This window comes from Chiloscyllium punctatum, chromosome 32 (assembly GCF_047496795.1).
Source record: "Chiloscyllium punctatum isolate Juve2018m chromosome 32, sChiPun1.3, whole genome shotgun sequence".
Taxonomy (NCBI): domain Eukaryota; kingdom Metazoa; phylum Chordata; class Chondrichthyes; order Orectolobiformes; family Hemiscylliidae; genus Chiloscyllium; species Chiloscyllium punctatum.
Genome location: NC_092770.1, coordinates 56,800,464 through 56,819,781, shown reverse-complemented (window position 1 = coordinate 56,819,781; position 19,318 = coordinate 56,800,464). Strand labels below are relative to the sequence as shown.

At 40.3% G+C, this 19,318-nt stretch overlaps 1 protein-coding gene across 2 annotated transcripts in view; it reads right to left on the bottom strand.

Moving 5' to 3' along the window:
- The window catches only part of kdm5a (lysine demethylase 5A), a 203,173-nt gene that overhangs the window by 59,296 nt on the left and 124,559 nt on the right, over positions 1–19,318 (bottom strand). For both annotated transcript variants that reach the window (XM_072552438.1, XM_072552439.1), the window contains exons 18-20: positions 18,191–18,305; positions 2,227–2,582; positions 644–782 (exon numbers count right to left, since the gene is read on the bottom strand). In XM_072552438.1, coding sequence (XP_072408539.1) covers positions 644–782; positions 2,227–2,582; positions 18,191–18,305 — 610 coding nt within the window. The remainder of the gene's footprint in view (positions 1–643; positions 783–2,226; positions 2,583–18,190; positions 18,306–19,318) is intronic.

Below are 19,318 nucleotides of genomic sequence, written 5' to 3'. Positions count from 1 at the left end.
GCCATACCACCAGTGCTTCATCCAGAGGCTCACTGTTGATGTTACCTAGGATAGTGACCAAACATCTGAAAACGAACCTTCCAGCTCAGTGAGCCAACCTACATCCACAATCTCAACCTGAGCTATAAATCTTCTCAAAACTTGCTAGTATTTGAGGTATATAATTTTTGCCAGTTCATCAACAGTGCTGGTTTACAAAGATCCAATTAAAACAAAGTCTGGTGTATATTGAACTACCATTTAACTTTATAATTACAATTATAAGTGTAAAACGTGACAGTAGCTTCACTTCATCAAGCATCTCTCAGTTTGGCAACGAAATAACTAATTTTGATTTGCCAAACAAGGTGAACTCAAGCCTGGGTAAATCAGGACCTGAAATAGAAAACGGCACAAGAACAAGTTCTACTTCAAAAAATATGGTAAAAGCATCAAATTAAATTCAGTCATTTGGCTTAAGGAACAATTCAGCAACAGGTGACGAAGATGGCTGAGCACCAAATCCACTATATACATTTATAGACATGGAACTTTGGTTGAATCAGAAAATGAAAGGATAGTCGCTAGAAATGAAGTGAAAGCTTTTTGACTTAAAATATCACTTTTCTCTATTTACTGAACAGTTTAAATGCCTCAAACTTGCCTGAATAGCTTCCACTTTGGCCATCCAGTCTTTGGCTTTTTGCAACGCTTCCTTAAGCACCAGCACATTAGGTAAGTACGCAGGAATATTCTTTGCCTCATTTACAATACCTTCCAGAGTTGCCATGCCATGCCTTGGCCTGCAAGAACAAAAGGGCCATTATCACCATAATAAAGACAAAGTCATCCACAAACACAAACTCAAACCTTAAATTCTCAAATCCAAAACCTACCCAGATTTTCTCCCAAATGCAAATGTGATCCTATGCTATTGACAAATTTGGAAATGTGGTATTTTATCCAAAGTAATTAATACATCTGGTGAATACCAGTGTCCTCAACTTATAGAAATGTGATTGCTGGTGTCCTATCAGTTTCAGGACCTATTATTGCTTCTGCTCAGCCAACTCAAGGTCAACAATTTGGATTCAATTCCTTGAGCTTCATCAAACAGCTGTTGTGACCAAACTCAGCCTTAGATGTCAAACCCAACACACAAAATTGGACATGATGAGATCATTGACCCTGCATATTCAAGCCCCCGCGTTCAAAGGAACTGGATTGACATCAGAAAATTGTGAAATAACAAGATTCCTTAACTGCCTGGAAATTTTGGACTCTCCTCTGCAAGATACTGAATTTACACTTTGGCCTGGATCTGTCAAGGAGTAAGTGTCATGGTCAGATTGCTGTTACACCCGAACACTCACCCAACTGATACTGCTCAGCACTCTTTGCCAGACTTCCAAGTCCAAATTTTACAGAAATGTGAAATTCAGTGTTCAGAAAGTCCCACAGTCACAGTACAGCAAACCCAAAAGAAAGGTCAGACCTACCGCTTTTACAGCAACAGCTGCCAGATGACAAATTTCACTACCCAGTATGAATGGGTGAGTGAAAGGGGCAGATGAATGAATTGTGGGAATCAGGTCAGGTTGGAATGGATTTCAGGGGGTGGTTGTGTAGAAAGTCAGTAAGGGGAGGGAACAGACTGGAGATGAAGTGGGTGGTGTGGAGGTTCAGGGGAAACTGGGTGTCAGTAAGAGTGATTGCAAGGAGTCACTTCTGTTCAGGAGTTAAATTAGGTCCTTTTCATTTAACCTTTGCTGGAAATATATCCAGATAAGTAAACTGGAATTGTTTTGAACTCTAGCTCAGAGTCAGAGATTTTATGGAATGTACAGGGAGCATGGGAATTGCATGTCAAAGTTTGAATTTCCACAGCAATCCCCATAACGGTAAATGCATTGGATTCAATGGGGTCCTGACAAGCGCACCCAGTCGTACAAACACAGGCTGATGATGCGGACATCAGAATATTTGGGAGATTAGAAAACAACTGATTATCTGAACAAGACGGGTGGGGAATATTTTGTTCAGATAATGGATAACGTTTTTACAGGACCTTGAGATCTTGTTTGGATAATCCGAAATTCGGATAATTGACGCTCGGATAACAGAGATCGTTTTGTATTTACAAATTATCCAAAAGAAATTAGCATTGAGAACAGCCAAGCTTGGATCATATTTACATTGCAGAAACATTTTCTGGTGTTAATTTGTCTGCACTATTGTTTACCGTACCTGGCTTGTAGACAAACCTTGGCCTTCTCTTCCCAACGTTCTGACACCGTCAATAGTTCTTGTAAATCAGCCATTGCTTTTTCCACTGCGCTGTGTGGTGCCAGGCCAATCCCAGAATCTATGAGTTTCTTCATGGCATCTAGAGTGACTCTGACAGGGTCAGAGAGGGTGAAGTTCACTTCATCAAGCCAACGGGCCTGTTGGAGATGCTGCTTCAGCTTAGGCAGCTCCTGCAGCTCCACATCTAACCCGGAGCCAAGTTCCAGCAGCAATTGCAACTTGGATGAGTTGGGAATTTCATCTGATAAAGCCTCCTTACCACGCTCATGGAACTCCTCCACACTTTCCAGTAACTCCTGGCATCAAATAGAAAAGAGACATCTCTTTATGCTTGATTTGTTTGAAGATCTTCAGCAATTTAGTTTTCACCTTCAGATTATGAGCCAATATGTGCATGAACAGCCAGTCTACATATTAGTGAAGGATCACTTTCATTGCCACTTTAAAGCAGTCGATCAGCTGGCTCAACTGCAATTTCCTGCATTCACTCAATGCTATCTTCTTTGGATAACGTTCGTTCCTGAAACTCTTAAATAAACTGATACTTCAGCTCACTTACTCCTCAACATGCGTTCCTTAAGGTGAGTCTTCAATAGCTTTGTGTTTCTGGAGCTTTTGTCTAAAAGAGCTCAAGATTTTCCCTAGTTTTGACTGCTTCGGAACTGATAATATTCACAACATGCCTGCTGTTATAGCCTTTTTCTCTCTAAATGTACTGTACACTGTGTGCTGTCATCTGGATGATTCTGACTTAATGTTACTGCGGTTCCATGTCTAGGCAACAGTCTTTTCTTCTCTCTTCAACTTTTCTCAAATTCACTGAGCTATTTACATCACAGGTTTTAAAAGCCACATTTAAACGTGTATAAACCAATCTGCAGACAACCATCATCACTCTTAGAACAAATCTAAAAAATCTAAGTAAAAACTATGGGTCTCCCTTAACACATACTGAGACAAAATGTACTTTTACGAATGATTTGTTCGGTCCTGTTTCTCTTGAAAGCAAGTATTGTAAGCCTGGCACTGAGCTGTCTGCTCCATGCAAAATAGTGTAGATAGTTTTATTTTAAGACAAAAGAAGAATGAGAGAGTGGAGTCATGCTCACACACACCCAGAATTTTCAGATTTTGCTTTCAGTTAGTGAAGCTGGGATTTTGGAGGAGGTTTAAACTTTTGTTCTCTGGTGCTACAAAAGCTGAGTTCTCACTTTGCTGCTAGAGTCACGTTTTCAGTTTTATCTTTTCTCTTGGTCTGGAAATAGCAAGTGAGGCAAATCTACTTTGTTGAATTTGGCTTTGCCAGGATGTTTATAGGATGCTGCTACATTGGAACAGTTAATAAGCATTAGTTAGTTAAATTATGTTTTTTGTCAAGTATTTTAACAGCGTTATAGTAAAGCTTTTTAAAAAAAATTTGTCTGTATTTTAACTGTAGACTAAGAATAAAGTGTGCTTTGCTTATAGTCAATTAAAATGCATCTGGAACGAAATGCCTTACACTTGCCTTTAAATAAGAAAAGGTTAGGGTCTAGGTTATGTCTTTGATATATGTTGTGGGATTTGGCCTGATCCATAATACAATATAATAGAATCAACAAAAAAATCCAAGCCATACAACATTTCCCCACTTTAGAACCCAAATTTCTAAAGAATAGTATTACCAACTTTTATCTCATTCAATTTACAAAGCCACAAAAACATCACCTGCTACATTCAAACATCCTTATAGATGAATGCTTAGATACCTCTGTTCCTGCATATTCTTTAAAACTGTAACATCAAGTCCATACTGCCTCTCCATGTATTTTTTTCCCAAAATACATCACTTCTTACTTATAACATAGAAATAAATTCCATTGGTAACTTTACCCATTCTGCTAATCCATTTGTGCCCTGTCACAGTCATAGAATAAAATAATTTTACAGAATAAAAGGAGGTTATTCAGCCTACTAGTTCCCAAAAAAATTACCCAGCTAGACCCATTTTCCACCCCATTGCTCTCTAAATTCATCACTTTCAAGTGGTATCATCTTCCCAGTCTTCCACACCTGGATAGTGTAAACAAATTTTGAAAGTTTATCTATTTCATAACATCAATGCTTCAAGTTCTCAACATCTTTCCCCCTAATTGAGGCAATCCTTTGTACCCCCATACTCCATTCGCTGAGTAAACAAAGTACTGTTTTATCTTCTATTGGATTTCATGTGACTATTTCGGATTGAAAGCCTGCAGTTACACTTTTTACCCAGAACAGGAATTATTCTCCCTGCATTTATTCCATGAAAATGTATGGACCTCTGAGGTCAATTCTTAGCTGTTTGTTTTAAAGAAAACAGATTGTCATCCAGTTTGGCCTTTCTTGATTTGTACATCCACACATTTCTGAGATCATCCTTGTAAATCTCTCTGGTCCCTTTATATTTCATCTATAACCTTTTTAATAATATGGCAAACAGAACAATCAGAAAACTCCAGGAGTAGTCTAAGGTTCAATATAGGTTTAGCATAACTACTTTAAAACTCATCTTCTTTTAGAAATAAAGCCAAGGGCTTCCACAGTTTTATGTTAAATAGCTTTACTCAATTGTTGTGTATCTTTTAGGGATTGGTGTATTAGTTCTCTGACATCACTTTTTTCTCTACATTACCTAGTCTACCACTTTCCTAGTCTTATTTCTTCTTTCAATATATATTACCTTATATGTGCTCATGTTAGTCTTCAGATACCATTTCATAGAATCCGTACAGTTGAGAATAGGTCCTTTGACCCACAGGCATAAACATACTACCTACACGAGTCACACTCTCCCACACTTGGCCTTTAGCCTTCAATGTTATAGTTCTTCAAGAGCTCATCCAAGTACCTTTTAAAAGTTTGAGGTTTGCCACCTCAACTATCTTCCCAGACATTGTATTCCTGACATCCACCACTTATTTTTCCATTCTAGAAGTTTATTAATATTCTCCTTTAATTGATGCTGCCAACCATTTACAAACTTAGAAAACACGAGCACAAGTAGGCCATTCAGTCCTGCTCTGCCATTCATTATGATCATGTCTGATCAACCAAGTCATTAGCCTGTTGCCCTTTTCCTCCACAGCCTCTAATCTCTTTGACCCCAAGAGCTACATCTAATTCTTTCTTAAAACAAAATGTTTGATCTCAAATGCCTTCTGTGGTAGCAAATTCCACAGGCTCACCACTCTCTAGTTGAAGTTTCTCCTCATCCAATTGGCCTTAGACCTAGTTCTAGATTCCCTGAACACCAACCCTATCTGGTCTCGTTAGAATTGTGTTTCTATGAGAGCCCCTCCCCCACATTCTTCTGAATTCCAGTAAATATATTATGAACTGATTTAATCCCTTTTCATAAGTCAAGTGTGTCATTCCAGGAATCAGTCCAGGAAACCTCTGCTGCACTCTCTTGAAAGTAAGAATATTCTTCCTCAGACTAGGAAGCCAAGATTGCACACATTAAGGCTCTGGATTATTGCAGCAGGACATCCTGTACTAAAATCATTTAGTTATGAAGGTCAAATGTGTTTCTTGACTGCTGATTGCACCATAAACCAAAGCACCCGCCGACATTTCCGCTACCTTCAAAAAAGACCCCACCACCAGGGATATATTTCCCTCCCCACCCCTTTCTGCCTTCCGCAAAGACCGTTCCCTCCGTGACTACCTGGTCAGGTCCACGCCCCCCTACAATCCACATTCCCATCGTGGCACCTTCCCCTGCCACCACAGGAACAGCAAAACCTGTGCCCACACCTCCTCCCTCACCTCTATCCAAGGCCCTAAAGGAGCCTTCCACATCCAAAGTTTTACCTGCACATCCACTAATATCATTTATTGTATCTGTTGCTCCCGATGCGGTCTCCTCTACATTGGGGAGATTGGGCGCCTCCTAGCAGAGCGCTTTAAGGAACATCTCCGGGACACTCGTACCAATCAACCACACCATCCTGTGGCCCAACTTTTCAACTCCCCCTCCCACTCTGCCGAGGACATGGAGGTCCTGGGCTTCCTTCAACGCCGCTCCCTCATCACCAGACGTCTGGAGGAAGAATGCCTCATCTTCCGCCGCGGAACACTTCAACAGTTTCCTCATTTCCCCTTCCCCCACCTCACCCTAGTTCCAAACTTCCAGCTCAGCACTGTCCCCATGACTTGTCCTACCTGCCTAACTTCTTTTTCACCCAACCACTCCACCCTCCCCCTGCCCCCGACCTATTACCTTCATCCCCTCCCCCACTCACCTATTGTACTCTATGTTACTTTCTCCCCACCCCCACCCTCCTCTAGCTTATCTCTCCACGTTTCAGGCTCTCTGCCTTTATTCCTGATGAAGGGTTTTTGCCCGAAACATCGATTTTACTGCTAAACCTCGGATGCTGCCTGAACTGCTGTGCTCTTCCAGCACCACTAATCCAGAATCTGGTTTCCAGCATCTGCAGTCACTGTTTTTACCCTGCACACTTACTTTCAGTGACTGGTTTATGTGCAAATCCAGATATCAATTCACATTCCCCTTTCTCAATTTATAGCCAGATAATAATCCCCCCACGATTGCCTACAAAGAGGATAACCTCACATTTATCCGGCATTATGTGGCATCTATCATGCATTTGCTCAATAACTCAGCTCTTCCAAATCACACTGAAACATCTCTGATCATCACAGCCACTCTCCCAACCAGCTTTATGCTGTCAGCAAACTGGAGATATTACACTTAATTTCCTCATCCAAACCATTAATATATAGTGCAACTAGCTGGGGGTGCAAGCATTGAATCCTGTGGTGCCCTGCTCCATCACTGGCTGCCATTCGGAAAAGACACATTTTTTCCTAGTTTTGTTTCCTGTCTGCCAATTCATTTTCTATCTCAATGCATTACCCCCAATCCCATGTGCTTTACTTTCACATGTTAATCTCCAATGTGGGATTTTGGAGAAAGTCTTCTCGAAGTCCAAACAAACCACATCCACTGGCACCCCTCAACAACTTTGCTAGTTACATCCTTCAAGAATTCCAGTACATTTGTGAAACGTGACTTGCCTTTTGTAGATGCATGTCGATTCTGTCCGGTCCTGCCACTGTTTTTCAATGCTCAGTTGTTAAATCTTTTGTAATGTACTCTAGTATTTTCACCACTACTGGAGTCAGGCTGACTCATCCATAATTCCCAAGTTTCTCTCTGCCTCTCTTTATACAAGAGAGGAGCAATGTTAGCTACCCTCCAATCTGCAGGACCTGTTCCAGTGTCTAAAGAATCTTTGAATATGACCGATGCATTCACTGCTTCTGGGGCTACTTTAGATAGACAGATAGAAATCCATTGTTACTTGTATTTGTGAAAACATCGTCAATTGTCTATGAGTTACCACAAAGCAGCACCATTTAAATTACATAAATTATATATGAAATACTGAGAAAGTTAAGACAAATATCATTTTTTGTTCATTCCACAGCCTCTTGGTTTCACCAGGGCCTACCTAACTGTCGGGGGCCTCTCAAAACTGACAAGAACTGAGAGTCTATAGAGGAGCAGACCCTATCGAAACTGCAGAGGACCTAGTTGTCAAAACTGACGAGGACTGGGGGTCTGTTAAAACCTTCCTCTGGGACAAAGATTATGAGGCCCTGGGCTTTATCAACCTTCAATCCCATCAAATTTCCCATTTTCCTACTGTTTTCATTCAGCTCCTCTCTCACAAAAGCCTGCTTGCACCAACATTTCCCACACATTATGTGTCCCCTCCTCCGTCAAAATAACCAAAAAAAGATGGTCAGCCACTTCCTTGCTCCCCATTGTAAATTCCCATAATTCTGACATGTAATGGACCTCCCTTTGTCTTAACAGCAGTCTTCTTCTTTTCACATACATATAAAACCTTTTACAGTCAGTTTTGCAGTTCCTTGCCAGCTTACTTGTACTTCGTTTCCCCCCTCAATCAATCCTGTTGACCCCCTTCTAAACTGCTCACACTCCTCAGGTCTGTTGTTTTCTGGCCAATTTGTCTTGTTCTTGGATCCAAACCTCTCCCTAATTTCCTCTGTAAGCCATGGTTTGGCCACCTTTCCCCATTTTATGTTTGCACCAAAAAGAATGAATTGTTGCAGTTCACTCATGTGCTCTTGAAATGTTTACCATTGCCTTTCCTATCATCCCTTTTAGTTACACCCCCAAATCTATCGTAACCAACTTATTGGTCCAGAAATCATCACATGTACTCTCCAGGAACTTTTCCACAGTATTGTTACTGATTTGGTTTCTCCACTCTAAGTAACCCATACTGACACATGCTCCTTTATGGCATGCGCTAATTTCGTACTTCATGTAATTCCCAAGATCACATCTACAATTTGGGTGTGAAAACAACAGACCTGGATAGTACATTGCTTTCTTGTTACCAGGATTAAGGTAAAGATTTGAAGCGTATTGTTAAAAGGAGAGAGTGAGAAACTGGAATTTATTGTACACGTTGGTAGGAATGAAGCAGTTCGGGGCAAGATTAAAGTTTGACGTAGTCAATATAAGAGGTGAGGAAGAAGATTTAAAACAAAAAGAACCTCAAAAGTAGTCATCGCTGATTTATTCCCAGAGCCATGCTCAAATGAGGGAAAGAATAAAAGGAAAAAAGGAGACAAATCAATGGCTGAAGAGGCGGTGTAATGTACAGGGATTCAGATTCTTGGATCATTGGGATCTCTCCTGGGGCAGAAAAGACCCGTTCAAAAGGTCTGACCTGTACTGGCCATGGACCAATATCACAGTGCGAAGATTTGGTAATTCTATGAAGGGAGATCATAGATGACCGGGGTAGGGGGAGGGGGGTGGGGGAATCCTACTTAGCACAGAAAAAGAAAAATAGATGAGGACTGTTTTGAATCCGAAAAGAACAAGTTAATTAGAAAAGACAGATAAAACCAAGTAAGAGAACTAACTCTAATTGCACTTATTTCAAAGCAAGGGGACTTTACTGGTAAGAATGAAGAACTCAGGGCATATTTGGGAACATGGGATTGGGATGCCATAGCTAGTACAGAAACTTGGCTGAGGGATAGCAGGATTAGCAGCTCCATGGTTTTTCAGATGTTATAGGAACAATAGAAAAACAGACAAGAGAGGGGAGTGGCATCTTTGATTAAGGAAAATATTACTGTTGTAACTAGAGAAGATATGTCTGAAAAATCTATCCTGTGAAAATATATGGGTTGAATTTAGAAATCCAAAAAAAGGAATGATCCCTTTGTGGGATGGTACTACAGGCCTCCCAATAGTCAGAAGGAAAATGAAGAACAAATATGTAGCAAGGTCTCAGATGTAAGAAAGAAAATAAGATTATAATGGTGGGTGATTTTAATTTTCCAAACATTGATTAGAACTACAGTAGTGTTAAAGGTTTGGATGGTTAAAAATTTGTTCAATGTGTTCAAGAAAATTTTCTGTATCAACATGTCGATGTTCCTACTAGAGAAGGAGCAAAACTTGCCCTGTCTTAAAACCCAAGAGAAGGTCAAGTGACTGAAGTGATCGTAGAGGAACACTTTGGGTCTAGTGACCATAATTTTGTTTGTTTTAAAATAGTTACAGAAAAGGATAAAACCTTCCATAAAAGTTGAAGTTTTTAATTGGAAAAAGGCAAATTTTATTGGAATGATACTGGAACGTTCAAAAATTGTTTAGAGTATCCTGTTTGAAGGTAAAGGGGAGGCTTTTCAAAAAGTGTGATAACGAGAGCTCAGAGCCATTATGTTCCTGTTAGAGTGAAAGGCAAGGCTGATAGAATTAGAGAACAATGGATGAATAAAGATATAGACGTTCTAGTCAAGAATAAAAAAGCAGCACGGTGGCTCAGTGGTTAGCTGAGCTGCCGTCTCACAGCTCCAGAGACCTGGGTTCGATTCCAGCCTTGGGTGATTGTCTGTGTGGAGTTTGCACATTTGCCCAGTGTCTGTGTGGGTTTCCACCAGGTGCTCTGGTTTCCTCCCACAATCCAAAGATGTGCAGGTTAGGTTGATTGGCCATGCTATATTGACCATAGTGTGCAGGCTAGGTGAGTTAGCCTGCACATGATGGTCAATATCAGCAGGGTTACAGGGTAGGAGGTAGGTCTGGGTGGGATGCTCTTCGGAGGTTTGGTGCGGACTCAATCAGTTGAACAGTCTACTTCCACACTGTAGGGATCCTAGAATGTTCAGATAGAAACACCTGAGTTTTAATGAATCTCCTGAACAGTATAAAGAGTGTAGGGGCATTTTTAAGAGGCAGAGCAGGAAGGCAAGGAGAGAGTACAAGATAGTCTTGGAAAATAAGATTAAGGATAATCCTTTAAATCCTTAGAGATTCTACAAGTACATTAAGAACAAGACAGCAACAAGAGAGAGAGTCGGGCCCCTTAAAGATCAACAAGGTCATGTTTGCGTTGTGGTGAGCAAGAAATTAAATTAATATTTCAGACAGGCTACAGAACTCGGGGAAATAAATACTGATGTTTTGAAAGCAGTTCTCATTTCAGAACAGCAAGTGCTGGTGGGTCTTAGAAATCATAAAAGGTGGAAAAATCTCCAGGACCTCATCTAATGCATCCCAAGATTTTGTCAGAAGTTAGGAAGGAAATTGTGGGGCCCTTTGCAGGAGTATTTATATTATCTATAAATATGGGTGAGGTGCCAAATGACTGGAGAGAGGGTAATGTCATGCCTTTGTTTAAGAAGGAATGCAAGGAGAAGCCCGGAAACTATAGACCTGTGAGGTGGTGGTGGTGGGTAAGTTGAAAGTGATTCTGAAAGACAGGATTTATGCGTATTCGGAGAGGCAAGGAGTGATTAGGGATAGTCAGCATGGTTTTGTACGAGGGAAATCATGTCTCACAAACTTGAGTGAGTTTGTTGTGGAAGTAACCAAGTAGTTTGAGGAGGGCAGAGTGGTAGACATTGTTTACTTGGATTTTAGTAAAGCCGTTGACAAGGTTAAGCATGGTAGACTAATTAGGAATGTTAGATCACATTGGATTCAGGAATAGCTTGCCAGTTGGATATACAATTGGTTTACAACAGCAAGAAATAGTGATGGAAAAGATGACTGGAGACCCATGACCAGCAGAGTTCCGGGATTGCTGCCAGGTCCACACTTGTTTGTCATTTACATAAATGATTCGGATGAGAACACAGAAAGCATTGTTAATAAGTTTGTGGATGACACCAAGGTTGATAGATAACCTTCTTCACTGTCCATTATACTAAGATTATAAAGAGAACTTGATCAGTTGGGTCAATGGACTGGCAGATGGAGTTTAATTTGGATAAATGAGAGGTATTGCATTTTGGTCATACAAATAAAGGCAAGACTTATATAATTAAAAATAGGGCCTTGGATAATATAGAACAGAGGCAACTAGGGATTCAGGTACATAATTCTATCAAGTTTGCATCACATGTAGTGCTTAAGGCAGCGTTTAGCATGCTTTTCTTCATTGCTCAGACCTTAAGTATAGGAGTTGGGACATTATGTTGGCCTCTTCTGATGCACTGTCTCCAGTTCTGGTCTCCCTGTTAAAAGCTTATTATTAAGGTGGAGAGGATTCAGAAAAGATTTGCCAGGATTGGAGTGTTTGATTTAGAAGGAGAGGCTGGATAGGTTGGAATATTTTTCAATGGTGCATCGACGGTTGAGAAAAGACCTTATAGAGGTGTATAAAGTAATGAGGGGTATACTTCAGATGAATGGCAAGTGTATTTTCCCTATGATGTGGGATTTCAAGATTGGGGGCATATTTTTAAGGTGACAGGAGAAAGGTTTATGAAAGACGAGGGGCAATTTGTTTTCTTTGAACATAGTGGTTTGTGTGTGGAATGAACTTTCAGAGGAAGAGGTGGATATGGGTATAGATACAATGTTTAAAAGATGAGTAAGAAATGTTTGGAAGGATATGGGATAAGTGCAGGCAAGTGGGACTAGTTTGGTCTGAGATTATGATTGGCATGGACTGGTTTGACCAAAGGTCCATGCCAATTTCTCTTGGGAGAAAGTGAGGACTGCAGATGCTGGAGATCAGAGTCGAGTGTGTGTTGCTGGGAAAGCACAGCAGGTCATCCATGCTGTATGACTCTATAACTAAGCTCCCTAGCTGTCTTTGGTTTCTCTTCACCAGCATCCCATTTGGTATTGTCACCTCAGTTTCTAGTCTCATTGTATATTTTGGATATTTCTGTAGGTGGTTACCTGGACAACATGTATGAGCTGAACCCTTTGCCCAATGCGATTAGGCATGTCTACACCCACATCAGTTGTCACCTTCATCATCCCTTGTTTATTGAGAAATTTCTCCTGTTTTTCAAAGTTGAACAAAGTGATGGCAAACAATACTTTCCTAACTTCCCTCCAAAACATGGATTTTCAATTGTGCCAGTAAGTCCATGTGTAAACGTGTTGCCCTCAAGTTTAACATATCAACATAGACATCTTGATTGGTTTCTCTGCTCTTCATGATGAACGCCTTAAATATGAGGAACCATGCACTTGGCAAGACAGTTAATTCTAGGATAGTGTGGCAAGCATGTCTCACATGATTGATTCCCCATTTACCAAATGTCCCTAAGGATCTGCCAGAGTATTGTGGCCAGTGTTCTGATACAATTTTATCAGATATACCATACAAACGAAATATTTAAGTTCATTGCATCTGGAATGGACAAACTCAAGGTATCATTCAATTGCCTGGGGATTAGAAAGTTGAAAAAGTAATCAAAGACTAGGAGAGATTTACTGAACGAACTGACTGACTGAACGAACATGCTGTAATCTTGGGGCAAAGGTACAACAGAAACCCATGAAGTTTCCATGGGTTTTCAGCAAGAATGTATCCAAGTCACTATCACACCAACACAACCCATTGGTTGTGGGTTTTGATCCCTAGACAATAATTTCTCTTGGGAGAAAGTGAGGACTGCAGATGCTGGAGATCAGAGTCGAGTGTGTGTTGCTGGGAAAGCACAGCAGGTCAGGCAGCATCGGAGGAGCAGCGGAATCAATATATCAGGCATAAGCCCTTCATCAGGAATCATTTCTCTTGTCAAGCGCTGTCTGCCTATATAACCCAGTTAATTGTGATTACATCCTGGTGAAGAATTTCAGGTTTAACCACCTGCATTCCTTTGCGAATAACAAGACTGAAATACACGGTTTGTTTGTGCAGAGCTAAAATCATCACAGTGCCTGACAATTATCATATTATATCAGGCCAGCCTCCTACACTAACTTTCTACAATACCTTCAAATGTAGATTTGCTATTCCACCCTTCCTCGAGACCATAGTACTCATATTAACCAAAACTTATCAGTTTGACACTGGAGTGCATGTACATAGACATCCATGGTGTCTACTTGCAGGTCTAGCAAAATATCGGCACCTTTCTTCTGAATTTGGTGACTGATAAATGCATCTGAAGTTACCATGTTGCTACCAATTTCTAACAAACCTCAAAGTTGCACCCTGTAGTTTTGTTAAAAGTCATTGCAACCTGGATGGTGTACACACCAGTGGCTTAATGCCAAGTTGTTTGTATTGATCTGTGGTTAGCTTCCACTTTAACTTATTTTCCAAAGAGGTGCATGTGAAACATGGTGCTCAGTATTAGAGTAAATATCTCACATCGAAGCTTTGAATAATTGGATTCCACTTGAAATAGATTTCTGAAGCTAAATGCAATTGGTTTTCCATCTTGCATAATATATGCACCCAACCCTCTTTTTTTTGAGATGTGGCAACCTGCATTGAGTCACAAAATTCCTACAGTATGGAAGCAGGCCATTTAGCCCATCAGGTCCACACTGACCCTCTGAAGAGTATCCCACCCAGAACCATCTGCCTATCCTATTTGTGTAACCCTGCATTTCCCACAGCTAATCCACCTAGGCTGCACATCCCTGGACAACATGGGCAATTTAGCATGGCCAACTCACCTAAGCTGGATTGTGGAAGGAAACTGGAGCACCCGGAGGAAACTCATGCAGATGCAGGGAGGACATGCAAATTCCACACAGACTGTTATGAAGTCATACAGCATGGAAACAAGGGAGTCACTAATTTTGCCTTTTTACCATTATTTCCCCCTTGTTGGTATATCCTGCAGTTTTTCTACATTTGTATATTCTGCCCCTTCCTGTTCCACTGCAGGTAGTGTTATCCAATCAATTGCCCTGTAATTCTGCCATATCCTCTTGCTTTAAACCCATATTTCTTCTTGCTTAAACACTTTTCCCTCCTCTTAGTTCACAGGACTCAATAGAGCCCTAGTTACTGAATCACCAGGACGCTGGTCCCAGCACATCTCAACTGAAGCATCCCACCACAACGGCTCCCTTCCACTCCCGTTGCAGTCCCCATTCCCATCCACACAAACTTTCAAGAACCTCATGACTGTTGGACAATTGCAGAGGTGAAGGCTCCTCAACTGCAAGCCCCTCATGTGTGCCTCATCTGCAGTCACACCATCCTCTTCCTCATCATCAACAAATTTTGAATTAGTTAATCTAACGAGTGTGACCACCCATTGGAACAAAGTTTCCAGATAATTTTGCCTTCCCTGATGTTTCACAATGCCTGCAGGTCAGGTTCCAGCTTCTCAACGCAGGTTTGAAGTTTCTTGGGCAGTAAACACTCACTACAGATCACATTGGTCCAGCAGCTCCGTCATGATGCAGCAGTAACACAGCATCTGTTCTGCCAACACTATTGTAAATGGTTTAACTTATAAATTAATTGTTTTAGATTGTCTGGCCTTTACACTTCACTGTACTGGTACATTGCTTTTATTAACTAGAAAAAGAAAAAAATTAGTATCAACCCAATAGTTAAACATTTATTTTTAAGAACAGAACACTGGAGACCTAAATGCAAACTGAAGACCTGACTGTCACTTTAAAGACCAGAAATATTCAGCAATACCAGTTACCCTGATGAAGGGCTTTTGCCTGAAATGTCGATTTTCCTGCTTCTCTGATGCTGTCTGACCTGCTGTGCTTTTCCAGCACCACACTCTTGACTCTGATCTCCAGCATCCGCAGTCCTCACTTTCACCTAATACCATTTATCCATCAGATTCTTTCCTTGCATTCATGATATACTGTGGTCCATGAGGTCACTCACCTCTCAGTGCAGGTTAGCCTCACAATCTATGGTGTTCATCCTCTCCTACTCACCTTTTAGTCTGGAAAGGTTTACTTCTTGTAGTGAACCCTACTAAAAGCATTTCTGCCTCATCTTGCACTAAATTTCCACGTTGAAACACTAGTAGTCAGTTAGTAATTCACTCAACCTTGTTCTCACATCTCTGAGGTCCTGCACTGCTGCAGTCCTATGCTAACTGTGCAGGGATCACACATCCTACTTGGCTTCAGAGTTTCTTTTCGCAGTGCCACGGTCAGTATTGAGACCACTCTTTTTCTGGCTGAAGTTCACATCTTTGCTATTCATCCCAATCTGTGCACATTTTGTTTTCATGAAAACAGACCTGAAGATGAATCAGCATGCCCACAGCTTTTCTACCAACTTGAAACTGCAAGTGTAAACTTGACCAACTTGTTCCTCCCACTTAACACCAAATCACTCTGACTATTCCAAAACACAAGTGCTCAATTTTATTTTTGCAAAGAGGGCTTTGAACATATATTCGGCAGCTGCAGACAGGCCAGAGTGCACCAAACTGTTGTTTGTCACTTCTCCTGTGGTCTTCATATGCACTATAACAATGTTACATTTTAATTTCCTTATGCAAATTTCCCAAACTCTGAAACAAGTATTGTAAATACAAACAGGCTCGCGTTATTTGGAAGACTAAAACTCAAATAGACATTATAATAGAACAACAAACAGCTATAGCACCTGGGGATTCTACATCCAAAATAAGCACTAACAGTAACACAGCCTGCCAGAACATCCTCATTCAACAATGATACATATATGCAATTTGCATAGCCTTAATGCAACATTGCTACACCATCCTTTCATTATTAGATAGAATTGGTGTAATCCACAAACTATTTTTATGACACTGACAGCTCCGTCCTCTTTTTTAACTGCTATTTTATTTCTAAAATGTACAGCTACTGCACTTTTGCCAATATTTATCTAAATATATTATGCTGAAATTCTAAATTTTCCTGCAGCCCTGTCTCAGTAACTTGTACTATGTTTAGTTTTTCCCAGTGATCAACAGCCTCCCTGCTTTATAAAGGCCACTCTGTGCATTGCTGTACAGAAAATGCACCTAATTCTTAAGAGTTCTTGTCACTTTATTTAATTTGTTCAAGTGCATACTGATGATTATTTTTTAAGATGTGCAGGAGCCGGTGTTGGACTGGGGTGGACAAAGTCAAAAATCACACAGCAACAGGCTATAGTCCTACAGGTTTATTTGGGAGCATGAGCTTTTAGAGCAACCACCTGATGAAGGAGCAGCGCTCCGAAAGCTAGTGCTTCCAAACAAACCTGTTGGACTATAACCTCGTGTGGGATTATTTTTAATTATAGAAAATAGTTTAACGGGTTAAGCTATAAATTTGAAATGACACTCATTCTTTCACTTCTAGTTTAAACTACCTGCCCTAGTTTAGAAAGAAATACATGAAAACTCACCAAACCACCTTCCTGCTCACCTAATTAATGCATCAACTATCAACGGGTCTTGCTCCCTCTCTCAGACCTTTCCGCATTTTGTTTTAAAACATACACTTCTTCCCTGACTGCACTACATTTCCCATTCACCAAATATGCAAGAGCTTTGTATCTGTAAAACTCTATTCAATTGGAGTTTGTACATTATATAAATATCTTTTAAAAACATTTGTTAAAAACCTTAGCTAGTTTTGGTGAAAATGGCTGGCCACAATGGTTAGAATAAATTCGGAACAAATCCACTAAACTTCTCTGTTCTAAACTCTCATTGATCTGGCAAATGGAGTACAATGTGGCAAAGAACAAAAATGTCTACTTTGCAGAAAGAATACAAAAAGCATAATATCTCATGATGAGAACCTGCAGAACTTAAGGCGCAAAGATATCTGGATGTTTTGGTGCTTGAATTACAGGCTAGTATACAGATACAGCAAGTAATCAGGAAAGCTAAAAATGCTCTGTTTTGTGAGTGAAGTTGAGTTCAAGTGTAGGGAGGTTATGCTTCAGTTATACAGGGCATTAGTGAGACTGTCTCTGGGGCACTGTGTAACATACTGGTCACCATACTTATGGATTGATGTTAATGCATTGGAAGCAGTTTAGAGAAGGTTTACTGAATTAATGCCCAGAATGAGTTGATTGCTTGATGAGGAAAGGCTTGACAGGCTAGCTCTGTATCCTTTGGGTTCTTAGAAGAATCAGAGGTTACTTAACTGAATCATACAAGATCCTGTTGAGACTCTTGACCAGGTGGATGTTGAAAGAATGTTTCCTCTTGTGGGAGAATCTAAAAGTCATGGTTTAAAAGTAAATGGCTGTTGCTTAGAAGAAAGAGGTATGGTAACATTCTTTTCCTCAAGTTGAGTTTTTTTGGAACTGCCTTCCTAAAATGGCAGCAAATATAGATTTAATTTTTTTTAAGGCAGAGGCAGATAGATTTTTGGTTCCTGTGGGGATGAAAGACTATTAGGGATATGCAGGAGTGTAGAGTTCAGATTAAAATCAGATTACCTATGATCTTACTGAACCGCAGCGCAGGCTCTGAGACCTGCATCACCTACTCCTGCTCTTTGTTCATATCAGATACCAGTTACTTGAAGAAACCAGTCTGGCTAATTGGAAGTGGACCAACATTCTGGCACAATTGTTTCTGTTTAAAAAAAAACCTCTGGTCAACTATTATAATACAATAACAGCTACCATTGCTACATGATTACCTTAACCAATCGAGTTTGGCTGAGAACACAAGGCAGGCTGTACAGCTGGTGCACAAATGCTTTCAACTCATGGACGGTTAGCTTTGTCCGAGTCTTTCCACCTTCTGATTTGTTTCTAAATGTCAACACCAAAACAAAGGTAATGATCACAAGAGTGTTGTCAAAATGTTTATATATAGAGATTTCAGCTTTTATCCATAAACAGAAGCTCATAATTTAGTTCATGGGTTTCTGGAACACAACATTTCCTTGCACAGTCAAGTATTTTACCTGAATGCAAGAAACAGGAGCCTTAAGATTATTGGTCCTAACAAATTGAGAGCAGTTACACAATGACATCAAAATTTGGCCCACTTCATTGGATGCAAATTCTCCAAAGTTTATAGAATACCACTTCGGGTAGCAAGTGAATTTTCATTTATTCCTTATATGTCTCACTTTCTGGGATTCTTCTCCATCCCTCTGTAGTTGCAGAGAAGGGGGACTGCAAAAGACACTGAATATGCAGCCCAAACTACTCCTGTAAGAGCTGCAGCACACTTGCCTCTGAATCATAATCCCTCCAGAGTTTAAGCATGAAAATCATGGGGAACATACCAATGTAGTACCGAGGGGGTGCGATACAGATGGAGGTGCTAGCTTATGGATGAGAAGTTAAACAGAGAATGCACCTGCCTGTTAAAGTGGATATAAAAACAACTCTTCAGCATTAGTTCAAAGATGACTGGGGGTTTATATCTAATGTTATGGCGAATATTTATCCCTCAAGTAACAGCATAAAAATGATCACCTGGTTAATACAATATTGGTATTCGTGAGAGTTTATTGAATGCAAATCGAACACCATGATTCCTAATTAAAAAAGTGAAAGTACTTGTAAAGGACTTTGGGTCATCCAGCGGTCATGAAAAGCACGATAGAAATACAAGTCTGCCTTTGTTTTTGAAGCAACCAATCCAATCTCTGAACATCAAGCTGCCAATTACAATTAACAATTAAGAATGAAACAGAAGCGCAAATTTCGTTGGACATTTTGCTAATTCTCTCAAACTTCCCACTTAATTTTTAACAAAAGACAATTCTTGAGGATGATCCATTTTTCTTCTCATTCTACCAAAGGACCTGAAA